The sequence below is a fragment of the Geotrypetes seraphini genome, chromosome 2 (assembly GCF_902459505.1).
Source record: "Geotrypetes seraphini chromosome 2, aGeoSer1.1, whole genome shotgun sequence".
Classification (NCBI taxonomy): Eukaryota; Metazoa; Chordata; class Amphibia; order Gymnophiona; family Dermophiidae; genus Geotrypetes; species Geotrypetes seraphini.
In genome coordinates, this window is record NC_047085.1 from 356,361,022 (window position 1) to 356,387,993 (window position 26,972).

The 26,972-nt window shown below is 43.3% G+C and overlaps 2 protein-coding genes across 6 annotated transcripts in view; one reads left to right on the forward strand and one right to left on the reverse strand.

The window, feature by feature from the left end:
- The window catches only part of KIF15 (kinesin family member 15), a 288,169-nt gene extending 276,223 nt beyond the window's left edge, over window positions 1–11,946 (reverse strand). Inside the window, exon 1 of one of the 3 annotated variants that reach the window (XM_033930440.1) lies at window positions 11,818–11,946. In XM_033930440.1, coding sequence (XP_033786331.1) covers window positions 11,818–11,842 — 25 coding nt within the window. In that variant the 5' untranslated portion in view covers window positions 11,843–11,946. The remainder of the gene's footprint in view (window positions 1–11,817) is intronic. The other 2 variants (XM_033930441.1, XM_033930439.1) reach the window with 2 other exon arrangements.
- An 82-nt stretch (window positions 11,947–12,028) lies between these two features.
- KIAA1143 (KIAA1143 ortholog) lies at window positions 12,029–25,408 on the forward strand. 3 transcript variants are annotated; one of them, XM_033930444.1, is made up of 4 exons: window positions 12,029–12,214; window positions 14,380–14,497; window positions 17,314–17,461; window positions 23,880–25,408. In XM_033930444.1, exons 2-4 carry the CDS (start codon window positions 14,390–14,392, stop codon window positions 24,092–24,094), a joined length of 471 nt encoding a protein of 156 aa, XP_033786335.1. In that variant the 5' UTR covers window positions 12,029–12,214; window positions 14,380–14,389; the 3' UTR covers window positions 24,095–25,408. The 3 variants fall into 3 exon arrangements, with proteins under 3 accessions (XP_033786335.1, XP_033786333.1, XP_033786334.1); XM_033930442.1 differs by having other exon boundaries at window positions 12,033–12,234; XM_033930443.1 differs by lacking the exon at window positions 12,029–12,214 and adding an exon at window positions 12,255–12,395.
- The last annotated feature ends 1,564 nt before the right edge of the window (window positions 25,409–26,972 follow it).

The following is a 26,972-nucleotide window of genomic DNA, read 5'->3' on the forward strand; positions in this document are numbered from 1 at the left end:
GAAGAGACAGCCTGCACAGGAGGCCGATGATAGCATCAACACTTGGCATGAATTAAGGGACTCTATGCTGACGATGCCTGTGATCCAGGTGGAATGGAGGACAGCTTCTTAGCAGGTTAATCTGATGCAGGAACAATGTCCAATGTTGAGGGAGGCATCTATGCCGGTACTGTCGGTACCGATGGCATCGATTTGTTGCCGGAGGCCATGGCCGGTCCAAACAACTTGCTCTGCTGAATGCATCAAGCCTTTAGAGAGCATTTTTGCAGAGTAGAATGGATGCAAGTGTCCATTCAATGCTCCGGGCCGAGACACTGAAAGCACCAGCTGAGCAGGTCAGTGATGAAGATGAAGATGGGTCATTGGCAATGAGTGCACATTTTGAACCCAGAAGACATCGACATGTGAGGTAAAATCACGGCAGCTGTCGAAAAACTCAATGGATTGCACCTCGAGACAAAAAAAACAGTGAGAAAAAACACCGGAAAGATGGAAGGCCCGACTAAGGAAAAAATGAATGTTTAATTCCTTTTTTTTTTTTAAAGAAAAAGAACCAAAGAAAGAAACTATTACTATGATATAAAAGAAAAATGAGCCGAAAGGCAAAAAAAGACATTGGGAAGGCAATGTGAGTTGGACAGAGTCCAAAACACAACTTTTTCGCTCCGCGGAAAACAAAAAAAACTGAGGAACGTCGTGCGGAAAGGTACTCGCTTATGCGCAATGTAGGCAGTCTCTAAGCTTCTTAGAAGTTTAAATTGACAGTACACTTTTATCACTGTCCGTACCAGGTTCCATGGATGATGTCACCCACATGCAAGAATGTGCTACCTGTTTGTCCAAGGATAATATATATTTACTTTTTTATGTAATCAGTTCTTGCTCAGCTTGACTACAGTTAAGTACAGGGCTACTGAGTCAGAGGCAATTTTAGGTGGAATCAGTCGGTAAAAATGAATCAACTTGGACTCCAGCTTCCTTGCGGGAACTGCTTGGTCTGTTGTGTTAATGTCACGACTAAATTTATCACTCATTCATTGACAGGTAAACAATTAAGACTTCAACTGTAAGCTGAAAAGGTTATTTATGCTGGCTGATGCCCTTGTGGGTTTATACACGTTAGGAAAATAAGACATGCATTAAGGAAGAAACTTACTGAATGTTAAGAGTGCTAGTACAGTCTATTCTTGTTATTCATATGTTCCTAATTTTGCTTATCCACGGATACATGCATACATGGTGCTATTTGCACCATGTATTTGTATATTCGTAGACCTCTGACCATAGAAAAAAGGGTTGCTTCCTTTCATGTTCACTTCCGGTTTTAGCTTTGCTTCCAGAAACGCCAAGTATGTGTCAAGAGAGTGAGTTACAAGCATCTGTAGGAACAGCTCCAAAGAGAAAGAAGCATGTCATATGTCCGAGTGACAAGATGCATGTTTTAGACAGGCTTCATTCTGGCAATTCTGTTTCTGCTGTCAGCTGTGCATTCAATGTGAATGAATCCACAATCTGATCCATCCAGCAAAAAGAGGAAAATATTTGTCACAGTGGTGTAGCAAGGTTAGGAGGTACCCCTTGCTATCTTCCCTGCCCCTACCATGCACTCACCTTCCCTTCCTCCATACCTCTAACTCTTCACCAGTGCGAGCTCCGTCCTCGGCTCTCCCTCTGATGTCACTTCCCATAGAAACATAGAAGATGACGGCAGAAAAGGGCTACAGCCCATCAAGTCTGCCCACTCTGCTTACCCACCCCCTGTCTATGCCCTAATGACCCAATTTCCTTATCTTGACCCTCGTAGGGATCCCACATGGGTATCCCATTTATTCTTAAAGTCTGGCACACTGTCTGCCTCGATCACCTGCACTGGAAGCTTGTTCCAATGATCAATCACTCTCTCTGTGAAGAAATACTTTCTGGTGTCGCCATGAAATTTTCCGCCCCTGAGTTTGAGCGGGTGCCCTCTTGTGGCCGAGGGTCCCTTGAGAAAGAAAATATCATCTTCCACTTTGACACGTCCCGTGAGGTACTTAAATGTTTCGATCATGTCTCCCCTCTCCCTACGTTCCTCGAGAGTGTAGCGCTGCAATTTGTTCAGTCTCTCTTTGTACGAGAGACCCTTGAGCCCCGAGATCATCCTGGTGGCCGTCCGCTGAACCGATTCAATTCTGCGCACATCTTTACTGTAATGTGGCCTCCAGAATTGCACACAGTACTCCAGATGAGGTCTCACCATGGCCCTGTACAACGGCATTATGACTTCAGGCTTTCGGCTGACGAAACTTCTATTGATACAACCCAATATCTGCCTTGCCTTAGATGAAGCCTTCTCCACTTGATTGGCAGTTTTCATGTCTGCACTGATGATTACTCCTAAATCTCGTTCTGCTGAAGTCCTAGTTAAAGTTTCTCCGTTCAAGAAGTACGTCCTGCATGGATTTCCGCTTCCGAGGTGCATGATCTTACATTTCTTAGCATTGAAGCCTAGCTGCCAGGTTGAGGACCAACTTTCCAATGTAAGCAGGTCCTGCGCCATATAATTCTGTAAACTGCATTCACTTACTATATTACATAGTTTGGCATCATCGGCGAATAGTGTTATTTTACCTTGAAGCCCTTGAGTCAGATCCCCTATGAATATGTTGAAAAGGAGTGGACCCAGAACCGAGCCCTGCGGCACTCCACTGGTCACCTCCGATGTTTTAGAGAGGGTACCATTAACTACCACCCTCTGAAGTCTGCCACTCAGCCAATCATTGACCCATGCAGTTAGTGTCTCTCCTAACCCCATCGATTCCATCTTGCTTAGCAGCCTGCGGTGTGGGACACTGTCAAAAGCTTTACTGAAGTCCAGGTACACGATGTCCAAAGACTCTCCCAAGTCCAACTTTCTTGTTACCCAGTCAAAGAAGCTGATGAGATTGGATTGGCAGGACCTACCCTTGGTGAATCCATGCTGACTGGGATCCCGAAGATTCCCTTCATTCAAGATCGTGTCCAATTTGCTTTTAATTAGTGTTTCCATGAGTTTGCACACTATTGATGTGAGACTCACCGGTCTATAATTCGCAGCCTGTGAGTCTCACATCAATAGTGTGCAAACTCATGGAAACACTAATTAAAAGCAAATTGGACACGATCTTGAATGAAGGGAATCTTCGGGATCCCAGTCAGCATGGATTCACCAAGGGTAGGTCCTGCCAATCCAATCTCATCAGCTTCTTTGACTGGGTAACAAGAAAGTTGGACTTGGGAGAGTCTTTGGACGTCGTGTACCTGGACTTCAGTAAAGCTTTTGACAGTGTCCCACACGGCAGGCTGCTAAGCAAGATGGAATCGATGGGGTTAGGAGAGACACTAACTGCATGGGTCAAGGATTGGCTGAGTGGCAGACTTCAGAGGGTGGTGGTTAATGGTGGGATCTCTTAGAGAGAGGAAGAGATAATGCTTATTGCGGCTGGGCAGACTGGATAGGCCATTTGGACTTTATCTGCCATCATGTTTCTAAGATTCAAATCTCAACTAAAAACATTTCTATTCAAGGATGTATTCAATATGTGAGATTTAACTCTTCATATGAGGAATACCAACCATTTTCCTCCCGACAGTGTTTTCCCCTTCCCATTTTTATTTTTTTTGCTAAACGTAACATTGTACTCCCCTTCCCTCTCCCTAATGCTGTCATGTTAGTTATGTATTCTCCAAAGGTCTCAGTGAGAATAATTCTACCAAATTACTATGAAGTGCTCAGAACCTTAATTGTAGAGAAAACACAACTGGGTCATGCCTCTAAACACGCCTCTCTTAACCTCCCTCTATGCTCTATGAGCATCAGGGGCAGTGCGGAGCCTTCAGCGTGGCTCTTTGCGCTAATAACTGCTATTGCAGTTTAGTAAAAGGGGGGGTTAGTCTTTCACTGCACTTTATAGTACTATTATGTTACTTTACTGAAACAAATTTTTGTTGTTAGATCAATTCATAAGAAATAACACTTGTTTTGAATTTGTTCTGAGAAGAATACGCGGGTTCTGAATTCTGATGCATTTCGACAAACCGGCTTATCAGAGAACCCAACACTTGTTTCTTTTAAGTTGTGTTAATCTCTCCTACAAAATGCGTATTAAATAGCCGTACTTCAAATCCATTTATTTCAAAATCTTCTCATGTCCTTGCAATCGTACTTCCTCAAAACATTTGATCTGTGAGCTCAACACCCCCTTGTTTAAACCCCATTGAGACCAGAAATGACATCACTGTTTAATGCAGAAACGTCCGCCATTCGACCTCACGATTGAGGCCGAGCAGGGACAACGTCTGCCAATAATATATCCAGAATTGTTCTTTCTACCACAGATTTGCAGGCAGATTACCGCCACACTGTAAAGTGGGGGCTTCTAACACTATGCATTTGAGGTCATCCAGGATATGAGATTTTTCTTGCCAATGTGATGTTAAAGGGGTTGTGACATCCCTGCACCAAAGTTTACTTAAGTGCTCAACTATTCTAACCCAGATCAATCTGTAAAGAACTGGCATGGACACTTGATGAGATACACAACACCTACTGTTTCACAATTAGTTTCAGTCCCCAAAGTGTGAGCGCACAATCATGTCAGTCTCTATTGCATTGGTAGTGTCTTTTTCTCATTTCTTTATCCTTTGGGGCATAATCCGTGAAGTGTGACCTAGATACTAATTCTTGTATGTTTCTCCCCTAGAATAAGCAAATCGAGGTGGGTGTTCAAACACTTCATGACACTGCAGGATGTGCCAATATGACAATTTTTTCACCTGAAATGCCCTATATGAATAGGGTAAAACATACACTAAGATGGTCTCAGTTGGTCTGTTACTCTGCTGTAATAAATGCTCCCTCTGTGCATAAAGCACTCTTTTATATGCCCGTTTTACTCCTCCTCCTGGATAATCTTTGTTTCATGTTCTCAGCTCGTATCTTGTATTCTGTGGCAGTGGAACATAACCGCCGTAACTTTAAAAATTGGCCTATTGGCAAATTAGCTCTCAAATGTTTAGGATAACTGTCAAAACTTAACAAGTTATTACAAACAGTATCTTTTCTGTATATTGTGGTTCAAAACTGCCACAATTTAATGTAATGCTTATGTCCAAGAAAGAAATGGAAGAAAAATATGTTGTGGCTGTACACTTTAGGTTGGAATTACAATGAATCCACAATCTGATCCATTCATCTGAACCACTGCGCAAACTGTTGGAAACTTTCTGCAGTGTCAACCCACACACAAAAAACGTCATCAACAAGACTCTTTCATATATGCACATATTGCCAATATTTTGATTCAAACAGGTATTTTTCTTTAAAATTACTCACATAAAGGCATGCCACCCATGGTGGTGCCTTTTGTTTGCATGTAGAATTGGTTATTAAACTGAAAATACTTTTTCCACAATGTAATGCCCGCTATGGCAGTCCAAAAATCTACTCGAACAGCTGACAAAGAAAAGGCAAGTAGTTATTCCTGGACCTCCTTCACTGTAGCCACCTGGGGAATATATTAGTATATAAATCTGTGATATACAAAAGTCAGTAGGAGAACTCCTGCAGGAATATCTGTCTGGGCTTGCAACAATTTCAACATTTCAGTTGTGTCTTATGTTTGATATGGATAGCTGATTTTTCAAAGTCAGACAACAGCTCTAAAATAGAACCGATGCCTGCCTGATACTATGGGTCTACCAGGAGGTGAGGTAAGGCTCTTGTGAATTTTTGGTACAAAATAGATAACCAGAACAACTGGATACTCTTTGTCGCATAAATCTTAACTCTTTGTCCATGATGACTCCAGAATCCATCCCATCTACCATCAACCTGGTAAATGGAATCAGTTTCAACATTGAAAAATCAGTTTCTTCAAAAGGTTCTAGGAGTTATTTTAGACAAAAAAAAAACCTAACACGGAAATCATTTTTTACACTACAAAAGTTAAGAAACATCAGACTACTTTAGCCAGCATCCATACAGAATACAGGTACTAGCACAACAAACCATTCCATCTATCCTAGACTACTTTAATGCCCTATTACAGAACACTGCAGCAAAACTGATATTCTACAAATTAAAATTTGACCATGTCACACCGACACTCAGAGTTACACTAGCTCCCAATAGAAAAATGGATTGAATTCAAAGTGTGCTGCCTAACGTTTAAAACTCTATATGGAGACGTCCTGGAAGGTTTTCCCAAGTTCACCTATTAGGCAGAACTGCTAAACATCACGACTTTGACCACCTAATGATATAATTTCCATCACTAAAAGGCATCAAATATAATAGTTTCCACTGCAAATGTTTTAATTATCAAATAGCAAAAATTCGGAACACTCTTCCCGCAGGGATTCAAATGACTACTGAATATACCGCTTTCAGAAAACAACTAAAACATGGTTCTTCACAAACCTCAGTGAGGGATGCAACTTATAATTAGACTCCGCCAAAGGTCTACCCTATAAAAATGAAAATATTTTGTAATCACTGTATGTAACTACAATATTGTAACTTTATGTACCTAAGGGCTCCTTTTACAAAGCCACCCTAGAGCCATAATGCGCGGAATAGCGCGCGCTAAACTGCTGCACGCGCTAGCCGCTACCGCCACCTTTGGAGCAGGCGGTAGATATCCGGCTAGCATGCGCTAATCCAGTGCGTGCGTTAAATCCGCTAGCGCAGCTTTGTAAAAGCAGCCCTAAGTGTCTGCTAAAACAGCTACCTGAAGTCCTATGGAAAGATTAGATTCTTATCTTGATAATCATCTTTCTTTTTTTTTAGTCTTAGTTTATTTATTATTTTAAAATTGACAATACAAAGCTTACAATCAGAAACCAACAAGGTAACAGGGAAGGTTACAACAGAAGGAAGAGGGAAAGGAGAACTCCAAGCACATAATCCGAGTATATGCATAGGCATCAAGGACAAAAGACATCCTGAAGTATTGTTACAAATAGAATAGGTAAACAGTTTTAACACAGACCATTTACATAAAAAGGTGTGTATAGATTTGGATTTTTTTGCTATGTAGTAGGCAAGGTTGCCATCTATTCAACCAATGAGAAGATCTTTATTCATGAAAATAATCTTTATTCCCAATTATAGTCCCAACTAGGATCCATGTTTTGGCGTAATCAAAATGCCTTCATCAGTACAAAATTTAAAACATGTAAATTGAAAGCATGTGCAGTGTTCTCCCCAGAAATTTTTTCCAGCCAGGTGGCATGAAAAAATAGCCGGGTGGGGCGGGATGGGGAAATTTGGTGGTGGGGGAAAATTAACCCCCTCTTTTACTAAGGTACGCCAACATTTTCAGCACGCGCAAACTCCCGCGCTATGCGGGAAAACTAACACCAGCTCTCGATGCTCATAGGCTCCCTGCGCTAAAAACCACTATTGCGGTTTAGTAAAAGGGGGACATAGTGCAAAATATAGACAGCAGATATAATTTCTCAAAACGGACACATTTTGATCACTAAATTGAAAATAAAATCATTTTTCCTACCTTTTTGTCTGGTGATTTCATGAGTCTCTGGTTCCACTTCCTTCTTCTGACTGTAAATCCAATATTTATTTCTTTCTGCCACTTCCCTTTTCTTTCTGTCTCTCTTTCTTTCTCTCTCCCCCGCCCCCTCTTTATTTCTGCCTTTCTTTCTCTCTCCCCCCTGCCTGTCTTTCTTTCTCCCCCTGCTTCCCCAAGCCATTGTGCCGATTTCTCCACTTCCCCAATTCTTTCCCTACCCCCTAAGCCACCACACCAATTTCTCCCTGCTGCTTCCCTGAGCTAGGCCAGGCACGTACAAGCTCCGGACTCACAAGACTTCACCTCTGACGTCGGAGAGGAAGTTCCAGGCCAGCCAGGCAGCGATTGGCTGGTCCAGAACTACCTTTCCGACGTCAGAATTGACATCAGAGGTGAAGTCTTGTGAGTCTGACATTTGTACACGCCTGGCCTGGCTCGGGGAGGCAGGAAGAAAAAGATTGCAAAGGCAACGCAATCGACTCGCATTGCCTTTGCGATCTACTGGTCGATCGCAATCGACCATTTGGGCACCCCTGCTGTTATGGTATCCTGTCCTGACCTGAGGAAAGGGGTTTAGTCCCCAAAAAACTGCCTTATTTCAATTTCCTATTTATAAACTTTAATCAATACAGTTACAATACTACTTGATTCTACATAAAGCAACAAAAAATTTTTTTCTACCTTTTGTCGTTTCTGCTTTAATCATCTTCTCTTCACTCTCTTCTTTCTATTCAGCGTTTGTCCTTGCTTCCTTCCATGCAACATTTATCCTCTCTTTGTCCCTTCCACCCAGCCTCTGTTCTCTCTCTCTCTACCCCTTCCATCTACTGTCCACCCTCTCTCTGCCCCTTGCATCCACTGTCCACCCTCTCTGCCCTTTCCATCCAGTGTCCGCCCTTTCTCTGTTCCATATGGCATCTTCCCTCTTTCTATGTCCCTTCAATAAACTGTATATCCTGCGCCCTTTCTCTCCTTTGTACATGATTCATTTCAGCTTCACCCCCTCCCCTATGCTCTGGCATCTCTCTCTTCTCCTTTCCTTCCCTCCTTCCCACACCACCCCATGCCCTGGCATCTCTCTCCTCCCCCTCCCCCCATATGCGCTGACATCTTTCCCCCCCCATGGTCTGGTAGCTCCTTTCCTTTCCCTCCCTCCCATAGTCTTGGTGTCTCTTGCCTCTCCTCTCCCTTGCCTGGTCTTCCTTCTACCCTCTCTCTCCTCAATTGGGTGCTGCTGCAGCAGCACTTCTCATCCCCCTCCCCTGTTGGGTGCTGCTGCAGCACTTCTCTTCCCCTTCCCCCTCCCCAATTGGGTGCTGCTGCAGCACTTTTCTTCCCCTCCCCCTCCCCAATTGGGTGCAGCAGCAGCTTTTCTCTCCCCCCATTGGGTGCACCAGCTTTTCTCTTCCCCCTTCCCCCCAAAAATTGGGTGCAGCAGCAACATTTCTCTTCCCTTCCCCCCCAAATGGGTGCAGCAACAGAACATTTCTCTTCCCCCTCCCCTCCCCTATTCGGTGCAGCAGCAGCATTTCTCTTCCCATCCCTCCCAGCTCACAAACCCATCAGTAGAGTCGCTAGGGAAGTTGTAAGCTTCCCTCCCTCGCTGACCTATCCTTCATAGATCAGTGACGGAGGGAAGCTTACAACTTCCTGCTTTTACTTGCTTCGGGCCTTCCTTGTTGCCGGGTTCAGCCTACTTTCTGTTTCCGCGAAGGCAGGACCCGATAGCGAGGAAGGCTCAAAGCAAGTAAAATCAGCAAGTTGTAAGCTTCCCCCCGGGGCTCTATCGTGTGCGTGCCGGCTTCCCTTCTCTTCCCTCCAAAACTGGAAGTTGCGTCCCGTGGGGGAGGGGGGGAGGGAAGAGAAGGGAAGCCGGCACGCACATGATAGAGCCCCAGAGGGAAGCTTACAACTTACTGCTTTTACTTGCTTCGGGCCTTCCTCGCTGCCGGGTCTTGCCTTCACGGAAATAAAGTAGGCAGGACCTGGCAACGAGTAAGGCCCAAAGCAAGTAAAAGCATGCTGGGGGGGAAAAAAAAAAGGCAGGCGTCAAACAAAATTTTCGGCGGAGAGTCAGCCCGGGAAGGAGCATCGGCGGCAGCAGAAGGATTCACCAGGCGGTCATCTAAATTAGCTGGGCGGTGCACACGGCTAAAAGGCCCTGGGGAGAACACTGATGTGTATTCCAATAAACCTAATGAGTTTTTTGGATTCAAAATTAATATAAGACACTGTCTTATTTACAGGGAAACACGGTACTACTACTATTAATTATTTCTATAGCGCACAGAGTATTGCACAGAGTCACAAAGAAGAAGAAAATAGTCCCTGCTCGAAAGAGTTTACAATCTGTAACTATAATACAGGGCAGTGGTGTAGTAAGAGGGGGGCAGGGGGTGGTCCACCCCAGGAGCGCACTTGGTAGGGGTGCTGGCACCCATCTTCCCCTCCACCCGACACCCCCCTTCTCCGCATGTGCCCCTTCCCTTGAACCTCTTGAATTTTCCCTGTGCGAGCAGCATTACAAACTTGTTGCCTGCGTCAGGGTCACCTCCAGGCCCTGTACCTAGGAAGTGATGTCAGAGGGATGATGCGGGCAGCAAGTTCATGATGATGTTGTGCCTGGAAAATTTTAAATGTATGGGGGAAGGGAAGTGCAGCGGTGGGGAAGTGCAGCATCACTCACCCTTGCTACGCCACTGATACATGGTGGGTCAAAAGTAGGTTTACAGTATTTATTCATTACTTGTTTTTATTTTACAGATGCCATTAATAACATTCATATGAAGTTTTTGTATCAGTTACATCGCTTCACTTTTTTTACTTGATCGTTCAGTAGTATATTACACCTATTCAAAATCTGTACAGTAAAAAGAAATGAATACTAGTACTGTATATACCTACTTTTGGCTCACCCTGTATATGATTGAGCTCCAGAAGGAAGTTTTTGGCACAGAACAAGTACAAAAACGAGCGCTAACAACAAAAAGTTATATCTAATATAATAAAGCCCTAAGCGCGCATGCGCACTCCCACCTGCGTGCTCCCGTTTTCCGTGAGCTGTAGGGAGCCGCAGGTAGGAGTGTGCATGCGCGCAGCGGCTCTTGCAGTCTGAAGGATGTGAACTGGCCAGGGTGATGTCAGTGGGGGCCGGAACGGACTTTAATTGCTGCCTCCCAGGCTTTTCCTCCTGCTCCAGCTGGGCCCGCGTAAAAAACAAACAAACAAACCCCAGAGCTCGCTTCGGGGCGGCAAGGGCTGCAGGTCCTGAAACCTTCCGATTTAAGCAGCGTCTGCAGCACTCTACACACTGCTGCTTCGGGGCCTTCTAAGGTTAGTCGGGACCAAGGGAAGGGGGGGTAGGGGAAACGCTGCTGCTGCACAGGGAAGTGGTGTGGGGGGAGGGAAATGGAGGGGGAGGGAATACTGCTATGGCTGCTGCACAGGGAAGTGGTGGGAGAGAAATGCTGCTGCATAGGAGGCAGGGAGAGAGACAGATAGAAAGAAAAAAAGAGACTCAGGGGCAGGGAGAGACACAGAAAGAAAGACAGACAAAGGGGGCCAGGGAGAGAGACAGACAGCGGGAGGGAGAGAGAGACAGAAATAAAGACACACAGACATATATTCTAGCACCTGTTAATGTAACGGGCTAAAATACTAGTACTGTATATATATATCCCAAATTAAGAGCGAAGCTCATTGTTAGACTGGTATTCACAAAAAACACCCCGAACCCCGTTTGGAACACTGCCACAAAACAAGCTATCTCTACCTCAAACAAACTCAAAACGGTCTCTCCAGTGATATTTTGGGAATTAGATTTAAGGTCAACTCTTTCCCTTTCCAAACAAGAAACGGTGCAACCTTCTCCCTGTTCTCAAACAAATTTCATGTGGATGTGAAAAGACACACAACTACTAGTACTACTACTATTTATCACTTATATAGCGCTGAAAGGCGTACGCAGCGCTGTACATTTTGACATTTACTAGACGGTCTCAGCTCCGAAGAGCTTACAATCTAACTTGGACAGACAAACATGACATACAGAGTTGGGAATGCAGATGCTACAGCAGTGGAAGTCACTTCTTAGTTTAAAAAAAGAAAACCAAAGACAGATGTGAGCAGAGGGGTCAGTGGCTTAGGCACAACTGTAAGCAACACTGGGAAAGGGAACAGGCGCACGTCATTAACATGACACCCGGGCGTCCTTCCCACAACAAAAATTCGGGTCACATACTCGCAGCTCAAAGCCTTTCTTTTTTACCTTTCGGAACCAACACAGCTGTCATCCTGCTGCGATAACGCCAACTTCTTGACGACGACCCCCCCTCCCACAGCGGCCCTCTTGTTGCACAAAATGGCGATAAATTCGAATTTGGCGCTAATACGACGTCATTATCCTCGTCCCGCCTCCAACCCGTTCTCCCAGACTCACGCACTGTCGCGTACAACGCATCACTTGCACTGAGCGCTATGACGTAGGTTCCGTGTTGCCAGAAGTAATACGGTACTGCTGAGCCCGGGTGACTTTTCCAAAGCCTGCCTCCTGCAGCCAATGAGCGGAAACCAGTCTTCTCCTGTAACCAACCAGTGAATCCCTCATGTCTTGTAGCCAATTGGAGTACTGTATCCTCACCTGTGTGTTTGGAGAGGAACTAAAGGTACCACAGGAGAGTGCGGGGTAGGTTTTTGTCAATCTCAGTGATCCTTTGCCGTTTTCTTGCTGCAAGGTGGTTGGGATTGCGGTTATTGCACAGTCGTATTCGTTAATTCTGCTGCTTTTCTGTTCCCTGTACTGTCTTGCTCTCCTTGTGACAGAGCTCACGAATGTTATTACCTAAGGTTAGGCTACACAAGGAGAGATAAAGAAAATGATGGACTTTCTTTATGTTCCTTGCACAAATTCCGGTGATGGCCTTTAATGAACTCATTCTATTAGGGCATTTGGAGTCCTAGCGAAATTTAAGATTTGTGATCCTGAGAGATGCCGTTTCTTTCTTTAGGAGTGGGTCATACTTATTTGAAGGCACTCTCACACCCTGTGAGCTTCTTCTCTCACTAATTAGAGTAATGATCTTCACAATTTTGTTTAGCAGGGACCATGTTAGCAAAAAAAAAAAAAAAAATAGCTAATGTGTGAGAGCCAAGATCATTGCTGGACTACCTGCCCTGAGGCGTCCCTCTTCTGATGTGGTCAACTTGGCTGCTGAGGCACATTCAGGGTCGGCTTAATCTATGGACCAGGTAAGGCTCTGGCCCAGGGCGCTAGCGCTAATATGTGCCAAATGCCCGGGACAGTGACATTACTGGACCATAAATTAAACTGAGGTGCACTCTCCTCTTCCATCCTCCAATGCTGCTGCCCAATCCTGGGAGGATGCAGCTTTATAGGCCAGCTTCCGCAACAGGAGGGGACCAGCATCAGAGAAGGGAGGTCCCTTTTCCCTCTTGACACAGAGTCAGGAGGGAAGAGGGACAGGCACATGGTATCTCTTAGGGAGAGGAGGAGATAGTGGATGCTATTTGGCCTTTATCTGCACAAGAAAGGGGAAGGGCCCCACCCCACCCCCATTTGGGAGTGGCAGGCCTGCGAGCAGGAGGGACTGGGCATCCTGCTGTCATCTTTCTTTACAGGTACGGGGGTGTGAGGGTAGTTTTTTTAGGGGGGGCATCCATTGGCAAGTGGGAGTGGGCAGCACTCCTGCCAATTTTTATTTAAGTCCGTGGAGGGGATGTCCTGGGGGGCACAATTCACGGAGGCAGAAGGGAGTGGCCATCCCTCCTGCCTCTACATTTCTTCATGGGAGGGGGGGCGGCTCGACTTTATTTTATGGGGCAGATGTGTGGGTGTTACATTGATTTTTTGACATCCTTTCTTGTGTGGGAGTTTTTTCTTTTAATATTAACCACCTAATTTTAATAGTAATGAGGTTGTTTGCATTCCAGAATTGGAGAATGTATTACCACACAGAAAACCACGCAGTGAGCCGTTTTCAATATCGAGTCAGCAAATTCCTTTAGTCAATAAACCAGTCGAACTGGTTTAGTGACCATTGGTACATTATCAGCGGGTTTAGGGCTGTTCAGCTTGGAAATGAGATAGCTGAGGGGGATATGATAGAGGTCTATAAAACACTGAGTAGAGCTGAACAAGTAGATGTGAATTGTTGTTTACTCTTTCCAAAGACTAAGGGGCATTCAATGCACCTATTAAGTAGTAAATTTTAAACAAATTGGAGAAAATATTTCTTTAACCTGTAACTGAATTCTGGAATTTGTTGCCAGAGAATGTGGTAAAATCAGTTAGCTTAGCAAGGTTTAAAAAGGTTTAGACAGTTTCCTAAAAGAAAAGTCCTTAAGCCATTATTAAGATGGACTTTGGAAAATCCACTACTCTTTTCTAGGATAAGAAGCATAAAATCTTTTTTTCTTTTTGGATCTAGCTAGGTACTTAGGACGTGGGTTGGCCACTGTTGGAAACCGGATACTGGGCTTGATGGACCTTTGGTCTGTCCCAGTATGGCAATGCTTATGTTCTTATAGTACTTACACTATATTATTTTGATAAATACAGAAGATAAACCTGCTGTGGTTTACAAAACATCAGATTGTCTTGTGCATTTTTATCCATTTTACTGTCTTGCTGTATGGTAGCGATGCAAATTTTTGTGTTTCAGTAGCAAACAACTTCTTTTTTTTAAAGTCTCAATACAATCATTTTGTATTTCTGATCTGGCAACACTGGTTAGGAGAGGCACTGAATGCTGAGTGCTATGATCTTGTTTATGGAAAGTTTACATTTTTTTGTCCCTATCCTTCTCTCCAGCTAGCGCACAATGAGTAAAAAAAATCAAGTTGCCTTTGTCCGGCCACCTGAACCCTCCTTCCTAACCCAGTTTAAGAAGAAGATCGGGTTTCAAGATGGGCCAACAGTTGATACCAAGGTAACTGGGACTTGTGTTCTCATCTCAGACCTGCTTAAGAATGACTAGAATAATAACCTGATATCTTAATGTAATTAAGCTTTGAGTTTGTTTTACAAATATGTGACATTTTTAAAAATATTCTTATTTGGGGGACAAATAATTCTAAACCAGTTAAGCCACTACAACCCTACACTATGGTGATACCTGATCACTTTGTATTTCCCCATATATAGGCTGTGGCCTATACATGGGTTTTACAAACCTTCCTTACTTAAATGGGGCAGCCTATCTAAAACTTAAAAATCATTCCCCCCCCCGGGTACCTTTTTAAAATCCCCCTGAAATACATCCCTCGCTGCTGGCTGCCTCCAGCCGGTAAGATAGACCGCGGCTAATACAATGGGGCGGCTTATCTACCAGTTTTAAAACATAGAAAGCCGTTTGCTGCAGCCTATACATGGGGGTGGCCTATATGAGGGGAAATACGGTATATATGAAAGTGTCTATGTAGTGCATGAGTCTTCGTTTGGTTATTAGACAGTCTTTTTGATCAGCATAGTCAATGCTGTACTTTAAAACTAAAATCCTAAGGTGAAGGTGTGTTTCCCCTGAAGACGCTCCAGCGAAACAGGGTCTCCCATTGGGATTACAACTATATATATTCAGCGATAAGTTCGGCAAATCCAGATAAGTGAATTTTTGAGCTAAATATAATTGCAATGAATGGGATAATAGATCAATGATTGGACTTGAACATTGGGACTTGACTACTTGGGACCTTGTTATTAGTATCATTGCTGTGAATTTGAGCTCTGCTATGCTGTCTTAAAGCTGTGAAGTATTATCAGCTTATATTATATTCCTGCCAGAAAGTAAGCTAGCATGCCTAAAATAGTGGAGTTTTTTTTTTTTTTTTAGAACTATGATGACAGTGGGTATACTTTGATATGGCTATGTGCTGTTTGTATTTCCCCCTGCTTGTTTTTTAGGTCTTTTTCTCCACTGTTTGAATATAAGCTAGGCTGCCTGACTTTCTTTTTTAGCAGAAGAAAGTTGCCTTTATTTTTTTGTAGTGATTTTTCAACTCTGTCCTGTGGATTAAAATTATATACTATATTGTGCAATAGGACTGCTATGTTTATTGGCATTGGTTCATATTATGTATTGTGGGTTTACTGTAATAACCTCACCTCTAGGTTTTGGGAAGTGAGGGGTGGGTGGTTGCGGTTGGTTAGGGCTAGTGTTTCCTTCTTGTGTGCTGAGCCTTCATAAGAATCCAGGTGCCTCAGTACTAATGCCTTGATTGCTGGAAAGATGTAGGATGGGGGGGGAGGAAAGGGATTTTACAAATGATGTTGTTCATTTGAAGATGAATTGTGTCTGTTATATTCAGTAGTCTATTATATGTTCTCTTGAAATATTACATTACATTACATTAGTGATTTCTATTCCGCCAATACCTTGCGGATCAAGGCGGATTACATAAAAGTTTTCAGAGATTACATAAAAGTTTACAGGAATAGCATAAGAGATGTCATAAGAGTTACATAGAATTACCAAAGAGTTGTCGAGATCTTAAGGTAATAAAAATTAATAAAAAGAACTTTGATAAAAATTAATAAAAAGAACTTTGATAAAAATAAAATCCTGATCCTGGCTTAATGGTTGTGTTAGATTCTTGATGAACCGCCTTTCTGTGATACAACTAGTGTAGAGAGAACACATGGTTACTTTTACTTTATCCCTGAACTGAAATAAAGAGTTTGCATAAAAAAGGGAGTTAGAAAAAAAATCTGGAGAAGTTCCTGCCCGATTAAACCCTGCTGAGCTAGCCGGCCACTGAATATTATCCCTAACCGGCTAAATAAGCACAGAAGCTTAAGGCAGCAAAACAACTATCCTAACTTTCTGAATATCAGCTAGTGCCCAGTTAACTTCTGGTCAATAGACGTACCTGGATATTCAGTGTCGGGAGCTGCAAATGCCCTGGCATTGAATATTTGGGGTTTAAGTCAGCCTGCGGCTTGAAGTAGTTTATAAGCCACTTACCATGGGCTGAATATTAGTCCCCTTGTGTTTATAAAGAAAACTGTGATCCTAGAGAAAACGAGCCTAGCACAGCAAACATTGTGTTACAAAGCATGGCTAGCATAGTATGAAATGATTTGGCAAAAATGGTGAGGCCAGTATGCATGTCGAAACATAGCCTTTCAGTGGTTGCAATCAAAGAACTTTAGATATATACAGATACATTTTTTATACTTGGGGCAATGGAGGGTTAAGTGAATTACTCAGAGTCATCAGCAACTGCAGTGGGAATTGAAGCCAATGCATTAACCCTTTCAGGACCAAGGGACATATTTGTCCCATAACTTTAAAATCCTATAAATTTTGATTGGGATAGTCTACAGTTCTAAATTTGATATGTACGGATTCCATATGATACTGCCTTTATGTAAACAAACTGGTTCCGACATTCATTCATTAGCGTCGTTGCCAGATTGACGAGAAGATTCACTTGCCACACTGTCCATAAGCCAGAAGTTTGATTTTTTTTAAAAAAAATAATGATATTTCACAAAAAAAATCAATTTTTTGGCATCTGCAAGCCCTTTTTACCATAAAAATGTCGTCAAAACCACAAAAATTGGCCTACGATCCTTATGGTCCTGAAAGGGTTAACCATTGGGCTACTCTTCCTGTTACGTTACAATGCTATACTAGTATATTTTGGGGGATTTGCTATTGACCTTTTTATTTTCAATTATAAATCTCATATCTAATGGTTGTGATGTTGAAAGTCACCAAAGCCTCACTTTTGTCTCTCCCTCTAGAGGCAGGAGCTCCCGTTGCCAGCAGATGATAGCGATGGCAGTGACAAAGAGGATGAGCAGCCACAGGTGGTAGTCCTGAGGAAAGGGGACTTGACTGCTGATGAAGCGGCAAATATTAAACAGAAGATCAAGGAAGACACCAAGTCAGGTATTTGCCTTAGATCATTCCAAAGTAAAAAGCAGTCGCTTGAGAGAGCAAAGAGGGAGGCAGGCACCCCCCACCCCCAGTGTTTTGGGGGATTCTTATACTGTCTTCATTCAAAGACTGGTGATGGCAGGTAGAAGAACCTTGCATTGGAAATGGAAAGTGTTAGATTCTACTAATTTTTTTATGACTGGTGCGCTGATGCTTGTCCGGTTGCGGCTGTTATTGCACACTTTACATGGTAGATACAGTCCGTTCTCATTATTCATGCATTCCTGATTCACAATTTTGCTTATCCGCGGTTGCATTCATTGTGACTGCTATTCGCACCATGTGTTCACATATTCGCAGACACCTTAGAATAAAAGCTTTGTTTCCTTTCACGTTCACTTCCGGTTTTGGCTTTTCTTCCACAAACAGCCATCAAGTGTCAAGAGAGGGAGTTACAAGCATCTGCAGGTACAGCTTCAAAGAGAAAAAAAACATGTCATATGTCTGAGTGACAAAATATGCGTTTAGACAGGCTTAATTCTGGCAAGTCTGTTTCTGCAGTCAGCTGTGAGTTCAGTGTGAATGAATCCACAATCTGATCCTTCTGGCAAAAAGAGAGAGATATTTGTTGGTCTGTTCATGAAGCTGCAACAGACAGAAAGTTCTAAAACATCTGTGGTTCATTATCAGTCAATGGAAAAAAACGGTGAAGCGGCTAAATTTGTGGATAATGCAAATGGTGAATGAGAAAAAAAGCACAGTAGACAGCATTGTCAATATGAAAGCCAGAGACATTTACAAACACGTCACCCAGGGGCAGTAAAAAGTGAAACCCTTTTCTGCGAGTTCAAGTTAGCTAGCGTGTTTTAAAAGGTGATAGCGCTAAAAAAAACTTTAAGCCTTTCTAGGGAGGCAGATTTCAGCTGACATTAAAGCTGCTAAGGAATTTAAAATGTACCTGCTAACTGTAATTGAAGAAAAGGGGTATGCGCCAGAACAGGACTTCAATGTGTATAAGACTGGCTTGTTTTACAGGCAGACTGGGAAACAAACATATATAATGAAAATGGCACTAAAAGCTCCAGGATTCAAGGCATTTAAAGATCGCACCATCCTGCTACTGTGTGCCAGTACCAAGGGTAATTTCAAATGCAAGTCTTTTATGGTCTACAGAGCCCAAACTCCTCATGCACTTTAAAGGAAAGAACTTGAACTGCTTGCCAGAATGGGCATCAACATTGGAAAACTGTTCAGTGACATGGAGGACACTTTGCCTGTACTCTCCCCATAATGTAAAGTGCATGTGATAGTGGAATCTTGTTCTTTGATGTTATTGGTTCGATTTGCTAATCCGCATAATCCATGCTGTTTACAATAGCAACATACATAATTAATTCACAAAGCAAACATACAAATTCATAACAATAACAAGACAAACAGTACATGACAATAAAATAAAAATAAGCCTGAACAAACTTCTTTAACCATTGCCAAACATATTTTAAACAGATTAGTATTTTCTACTAAATATGCCAAAATAACCCTTACTTCACTGAGTAATACTTGCTTCTGACTCCAGCCTACTCCTGGTGGAATTCTATGCAAAAAAAATTCAAAATTCTGAGCATAAAATTAGCAAATTCTGCAAGTTTATTTTTCAAACTTTGAACAATATTTTTGCTAATTATTATCCAGAATTTCAGTACAATCCAGTACTTTCATTAAATTATATCATTCAGTTTGTCACCCCATGCTCTCTCTGCACCCTCTCCACCAACACACTCACTCCCTCTTTATGCTCATTTTGTAAGGAATGATTGCATGACTCAGAATAAAGACACAAAGCAGCCTGTTCTCCCCAACCTTCACCAGTCATGCAATCAGCTCTCTCCCAACTAATCTGCAGTCCTCAAACCAATCAGACAGACAGCCCTGCCTCCCCTTCCTCAAATAGCCTTTCTGCTATATCCACATAACCATTTAATCTGTCTTCATTTAAACAGTCCATCCAATACAGCAAAAAGAAATCCAACCAGATCTGCAGAATAAACACCGAAGCAGGAGAACAAACCAAAAACTGCAGACAATGTACACGATGCAGGCAAAAATTTATTATTACAAAATAAAATGCAGTGGTAATATAAAATGCATTTTATTTTGTGATAATAAATTTTTTGCCTGCATCGTGTACATTGTCAACAGTCCATCCAGTAACATAGTAAAATAGTAACATAGTAGATGACGGCAGATAAAGACCCGAATGGTCCATCCAGTCTGCCCAACCTGATACAATTTAAATTTTTTAAATTTTTTTCTTCTTAGCTATTTCTGGGCAAGAATCCAAAGCTCTTCCCGGTACAGACACAGACCGTGCAAGTCTGCCCAGTACTGGCCTTAGTTCAATTTTTAATATTATTTTCTGATTCTAGATCCTCTGTGTTCATCCCATGCTTCTTTGAATTCAGTCACAGTTTTACTCTCCCCCACCTCTCTCAGGAGCTCATTCCAGGTATTCACTACCCTCTCCGTAAAATAGAATTTCCTAACATTGCCTTTGAATCTACCACCCCCTCAACCTCAAATTATGTCCTCTGGTTTTACCATTTTCCTTTCTCTGGAAAATATTATGTTCTACGTTAATACCCTTCAAGTATTTGAACGTCTGAATCATATCTCCCCTGTCTCTCCTTTCCTCTAGGGTATACATATTCAGGGCTTCCAGTCTCTCCTCCTGCGTCTTCTGGTGCAAGCCTCCTGTCATTTTCGTCGCCCTCCTCTGGACTGCTTCAAGTCTTCTTACGTCCTTCGCCAGATACGGTCTCCAAAACTGAACACAATACTCCAAGTGGGGCCTTACCAACGACCTGTACAGGGGCATCAACACCTTCCTTCTACTGGCTACGCCTCTCTTTATACAGCCCAGCATCCTTCTGGCAGCAGCCACTCCCTTGTCACACTGTTTTTTTGACTTTAGCTCTTCGGACACTACCACCCCAAGGTCCCTCTCCCCATCCGTGCATATCAGCTTCTCTCCTCCCAGCATATATGGTTCCTTCCGATTATTAATCCCCAAATGCATTACTCTGCATTTCTTTGCATTGAATTTTAGTTTCCAGGCATTAGACCATTCATCTAACTTTTGCAGATCCTTTTTCATATTTTCCACTCCCTCTTCGGTGTCTACTCTGTTACAAATCTTGGTATCATCTGCAAAAAGGCACACTTTTCCTTCTAACCCTTCAGCAATGTCACTCAGAAACATATTGAACAGGATTGGCCCCAGCACCGAACCCTGAGGGACTCTACTACTCACCTTTCCTTCCTCTGAGCGACTTCCATTAACCACCACCCTCTGACGTCTGTCCGACAGCCAGTTTCTAACCCAGTTCACCACTTTGTGTCCTAACTTCAGCCCTTCAAATTTGTTCAACAGCCTCCTATGAGGAACTGTATCAAAGGCTTTGCTGAAATCTAAGTAAATTACATCTAGCATATGTCCTCGATCCAGCTCTCTGATCACCCAATCAAAAAATTAAATCAGGTTCGTTTGGCACGATTTACCTTTTGTAAAGCCATGTTGCCTCGGATCCTGTAACCCATTAGATTCAAGGAAGTACACTATCCTTTCTTTCAGCAACACTTCCATTATTTTTCCAACAACTGAAGTGAGGCTCACTGGCCTGTAGTTTCCTGCTTCATCCCTGTGTCCGCTCTCCTCCAATCCCCAGGAATCACTTCCGTCTCTAGAGATTTGTTGAACAAGTCTTTAATAGGACTCGCCAGAACCTCTCTGAGCTCCCTTAGTATCCTGGGATGGATCCCGTCTGGTCCCATCGCTTTATCCACCTTCAGTTTTTCAAGTTGCTCATAAACACTCTCCTCCGTGAATGACGCAGAATCTACTCCATTTTCTCGTGTATCATTGCCAGACAATCTTGGTCCTTCTCCAGGATTTTCTTCTGTGAACACAGAACAGAAGTATTTGTTTAGCACATTTGCTTTCTCCACATCACTCTCCACATATTGGTTCCCAGCATCTTTTAGCCTAGCAATTCCATTTTTCATCTTCCTCCTTTCACTAATATATCTGAAAAAATTTTTGTCTCCCTTTTTTCACATTTTTAGCCATTTGTTCTTCCGCCTGTGCTTTCGCCAGACGTATCTCTCTCTTGGCTTCTTTCAGTTTCACCCTGTAATCCTTTCTGCACTCCTCTTCTTGGTTTTTTTAATATTTCACGAACACCAACTCTTTCGCCTTTATTTTCTCCGCCACTAGTTTGGAGAACCATATCGGCTTCCTTTTTCTCTTGTTTTTATTGATTTTCTTCACATAAAGGTCCGTAGCCATTTTATCGCTCCTTTTATCGCTCCAGGTGAGCTCCCCTTTCCTACTGGACAAGCAGATAGCAGCTTCCTATGCTCCTCTGCCATCTTCCCCCTCCCCCCCAAAAAAAGCAGATCGTTCCCAGCCCGTTGTTAGAATCAGAGTGTAAAAGCCCCAGGACTGCTCACAAGTTCATCTGCTTTCCTCTCTCTGCAGCATGTTCCCTTTATTGTACAGAATGACTCAGATTCAGACTCCGCAGGGCTCTCACTGTTACATCCATGCGGTGCCTGTAGTATCTCCATCTGAGCTCTCTTTTCATTCTTGCAAGAACAGCAGGACACTACAAGCACTTCAAGGCTCAAACTGAGAGCCGTTCCCTGCACGAAAAAGAAGACTGCAGAGAAAGAAAATGGGAAAATGGGTGGGGGGGGTAAAAAACTGGTAAGGAGTCCTGTTGATTTTATATTCTTTGATCTCAGCAGCTGGTCAAATTCTGCACGCCACTCAAAAGTTCTGCGGGGAGGGAGAATTCTGCACATATTCTGGATGTGGCAGCAAGATGGGACTTTGCATGTGGGTCTTCAGTCTTGAGGGTCGGCGCAGTCAGCCTGCCCTAGATTTTCAGGACTGCTTTTGTACATCCCACATGTCTAGAATATCTCACCTATTGCACTGGAAAAAGAGATTATGTCCTTACCTTGATAATATCTTTTCTAGTAGATAGGGCAGGATTCTAGAATCCTGCCCTATCCTTCCTGTGCCTGCCTACTGTCTCATTTTGTGTATGCTTATCCAAGTTTGTTTCTTGGATGCCTGCCAGCCCTTTTGGTCCTTGAATAACATGTATTGTTCACTGCACATGCAGGGGTACTTCTGGAGCTCCTTTGATGCTGTGGTTGGCTGTTTGTTATTCTAATGTTTCTTTTTGAGCAGAATAGTTGATTCTTGGGAATGTTCCCATTGGTGACCCTACTTCACATTCTGTGTTGGAGCTCTTGGTGCTTGGGTACTAACTACAAGTAGTACTAGAGCTTCAGTACATATGGCGCACAGCCATTGGGAGGTAATCTGAGAACCGCAAAACGAGATTATGTCCTTTCCTCGATAATATCTTTTCCAGTAGATAAGTGAGACATTCTAGACATGTGGGTTAAGCGCTGAATATAAACTGTTCCTAATGTTAAGTGTGTTTTATAGAATAGCGCTTTTGGGTTGCCATATTTAGAATGTAGCCCATTTAGAATGTAGCCTTATTTTATTCTATGTCATGTAGTGTGTGTGTTTATTGTGTGTATGTGTAGTGTGTGTAGTTCGTCTATTTCGGACAGTACATTTTCTGTTCCTATTCAGTTTTTGATTTAAAAAAAAAAATTCTTCTTGTGAATTAATGGTCAAAATTTTTTTTAAAAATTTCTTCTTCTGAATTAATGGTCAAAATTGTTTATTGTGATTATTATTACCTAAAGTATCCCTGATTATCAGCATGAACTGTAAGCCGTGAGAGAAGGCAGGGGCAGCAGCTCTTGACAGAAGCACTTCCTGTGTGTTCTCTTGGCTGTTCACATTATAGCACTAGTGTAATACTGTGATATTTGCTGTATGAGAGACAAGAGAAAGAACTAGGTGTAGGGGGAGAGAGAGAGCATGAGATTGAGGAAGGGGCTCTGGGACACTACACTGTCTAGAAGAGAAGGGAAACAGTAGTAGTTGGCATTTTGAGGGAGGCAAGCATGCCAGAAATCATCACTTTTGTAGCAATGTTCTTTACATGCTGGCTAATGCCATCAACAAAGTAGATCTCTTCCTGCTCCTATCACAATGGTGGAACCCGCCTACAAAAAAGGTGCATACCTACATGGCAGTTTGTGAAACTATCATGTGTCAAACACTAAAAAAAGAAATATAGTGTGTACCAGATAATATTGACTTTCCTTCCCTACTAATTCACTAGTCTAATATATCAGCAGAGCAAACACACCTAATACAAGCTGCATAGCTTCCATTTGAATTGGATATAACTTTTTTGTTTTTATGTAATGGCACCATATGAAGGACTGTGTGTCCACTCCTATAACTGTGAACTGACTGCTTTCGTTTTTGCAGATGCAGAGCCAGAGCCTGCCGATGGGAAGATCATTTTTAGGAAACCAGTGAAACGCTCTTCAGATGAAAAATACTCCGGTCTGACTGCAAGCTCAAATAAGAAGAAAAAACAGGAAGAAAAGCGATCTCATCAGGATAGCGCAGGCTCCCAGAGTTCTCAGAAACAAGTTCGAAACAGCAGCCTGCTTTCATTTGGTGATGACGAGGAAGATTAGTGTTTGGCATTGCCTCCCTTGAATGCTTTTCTTCTAGTGTTAAGTGACTAAAAATGAACCAAATTGTAATCTTCAAATTATTATTATGTTTCCTAAAGGACGATATCAGAAAATGGCATGCAGTGGAAGGGAGTATATTTCCCTGGCTAACATTTCAACTGCTTTTTTAGCATACTTTTTGAGATGGGTGGCAAGAGTGAAACTTACCTTCCCTTTGAGAAGCTTGTACTAGATTTCTTTTTTCAAGAACGTGAGATGCTAGTTCTGGGTTTGCATTCTTTTTAAATAGCAATGTAGGACTAACTTGAGTAACAGGACAGTAGTCATCCAAGATAATAAAGTAATCACAATTAGAGAATGACACAATGGATGTTACCGGCGGCTAGCTGCGAGTAGCTACGGGTAACCCGCCAAAACGGTGGAGGGGGGAAAGGTGCTCACCGCAGGTATGGGGACAAAGCCATCCATCGCCCCGTGGAGCAGTGAGTGGCCATGTCCCCACAGTTAAGGGAGGGAACGTGCGCGGACACCGATCGCGCGCTGCCCCCTCCCTCCTTCCTACCTACCCCTCCTACCTACCCACCTGAATCTATCTATCTCCCTCCCTCCCCCTTACCTTCGCGGTGCATTTTAAGGTTTCAGACTTGTTGAAAGCCGCTGGAGCATACATGCGCATGTGTGGGCGGAAGCTTCTCTGATGCAACTTCTGGTTGCCTCGGAGGAGAAGCTTCCGCCTACACACACATGCAACTGCATGAACACTCCGGCAGCTTTCAACAAGACTGAAACCTTAAAATGTGCCGGGGAGGGAGGGAGATGCACAGACCGCGCGAGGGGTGACGAGAGGGAAGGGTGGATACTGCGGGGACGGGACAAAGAAGGGGACGGCGGGGATGGGGCGTTGAAGGGGCAATGACAGGGACAGATTTTTTTCCCCGTGTCATTCTCTAATCACAATGTAGATGAGATATTCTGCTTAACTTGGTACCAACTTTTCAAGTTGTTCCCTGCAATACTGAAGATCCTGCGTTTTAGTATTTATATGGTAGTTAGTGCATTTATACAGTAGATGGCTGTCTTGGACCTCAGTTAAACACCCTTAACTAGGCATTCATATTAATGCATTGGTCACTTGGATTTTCTGCCAAACTGAAAAGATGCTGCTGATCTTCCTTGTGATTGAAGCACCTCTTAGGGCTAGATTCACAAAGGCCACAGATCGGATCCGATCTGTGAGCGATCCGATCCATGGCCAGGGGGCTGATTCACGAATCGCCCTCATGCAAATGAGGGCGATCAGAATCACACCCCCAACCGACCGCACAGATCGCTCTCTAGCAATCCCGATGCATGTGCAGACCATCTGTAGATGGTCTGTGCATGCGCTGGCCCTCCGTGCCTGGCAGAGCTGGAAACTTTTTTGCTTTTTTTTTTTTACTTCACAAGCCTGTGGTTTTAACCCGCTTTAAACCCGTGGGTAAAACCAAGGGCTTGCACTGCAGGGAAGGGCAGGAGAGTTGGGGCAGAGAAGAGCGGAGAATCAGGGCAAAGAGCAGGGTGGCAAGAGCTGAGAATCGGGGCAGAGAGCAGGGCGGCAAGAGCAGAGAACAGGGCGGCAGAAAGTAGGGCAGTCAGAAAGGACCTAAGAGACTGGTCCTCTGCACTCGCTTATTTTTCGATTGGCCCTGCCCAGTTGGTGTGTATCTTTTTTTTTTTTTTTTAGTGAATCTAAATTTGCATGCCGTTCCATCTCATTTGCATGCGCGGATCAGGTGCAGATACGCTCAGGAGGAAGGTTAGTGAATCGGGTCAGGGTTGCTAAGTGGTTGGGACACGATCGGTAGGCTTAGTGAATCTAGTAATTAAGGCAAACACTGTTGTATTCTAAAAGTGGGCTGTGGCAGATAAGGGATTTTCCCTCACCCATGCAAATATTATATTCCTGGGTAGCAGGGGGTGCTAATCAGAAAGAAAAACTACAGATCTCAGGATGCATGGGTCTCAGCAGCTTAGAGCTGAGTTACCTCAGAGAAGGTAGAACAGTTGCTGAGTCACAGGGGCAAGCCCCAGAGAGGGATTCTTCTGCCCCAGGCTAGGTTTATTATAGAGAGTTTCCTGAAGGAGAAAGAGGAACTCAGGTTTTCCCTAGATAGACAGAGGCAGGCTTTAGGAAAACAGACAGCTGGCTGAGGTAAGTCATGGGCTATATTTTTTGGTTGGTGTGAGGCAAACAATAAAGCCGTTGTTTTTGTTTCTGTGAAAGGTGTTTGTGTGCTAATTGCTCCTAGCAAGTCAGGCTAGCCTGCCAAACCGAGCTGGTCTTCCACATGGCCCTTTTTTCTTAAGAGAAAAAAGTAAAAGGGGGCCCAGATAGAGTATATTTACTGTTCACTTAAGCTCTCTGTAACCCTGATGGTAGATTTTGTCAGTACCATGGCATTCAGAGCACGGTCAGCTCCATTAGCAGCTTTTCTATTCCCATGAGTGACATGGTCACCATTTTGATTTGTGTCCTTCTGCTTTCAATTCAGTCAAAACCAGTCTCTTCTGTTATACAAAGCATATGAGTCCTGACAATAGGTGATTATTCTATACTCATGAGTTGATTGCAGAAGGATGAAATTAACATTCTTCAGCTCTACCTCCTTCTCCAGTGCTGCAGCACCCTCTTCAGTTTTTTCCTTCTGAAAGCAAGTTGAGAAGGTGTGTTTCTGATCTGCTCTGATAATCTTTTATTATTTTCAGGGGGGGGGGGGAAATCAAATTTGAGGCTTTTCTGTGCTGGATAGTTTCTTGGTGACTCTGGGGCAGGTCTATCTGGGAGAGGTTGCAAACTCTGTGTCAGAAGTCTGCAGCTGGCAGGTAACTGTTTCCTGTT

What these genes read in the sequence shown, in the direction of transcription:
- KIAA1143 (XM_033930444.1), top strand. Translation starts at nt 14,390, where the DNA reads ATGAGTAAAAAAAATCAAGTTGCCTTTGTCCGGCCACCTGAACCCTCC. An exon ending in GGCCAACAGTTGATACCAAG is followed by an intron (nt 14,498 to 17,313) that starts GTAACTGGGACT and finishes CTCTCCCTCTAG; the next exon opens with AGGCAGGAGCTCCCGTTGCC. An exon ending in CAAGGAAGACACCAAGTCAG is followed by an intron (nt 17,462 to 23,879) that starts GTATTTGCCTTA and finishes TCGTTTTTGCAG; the next exon opens with ATGCAGAGCCAGAGCCTGCC.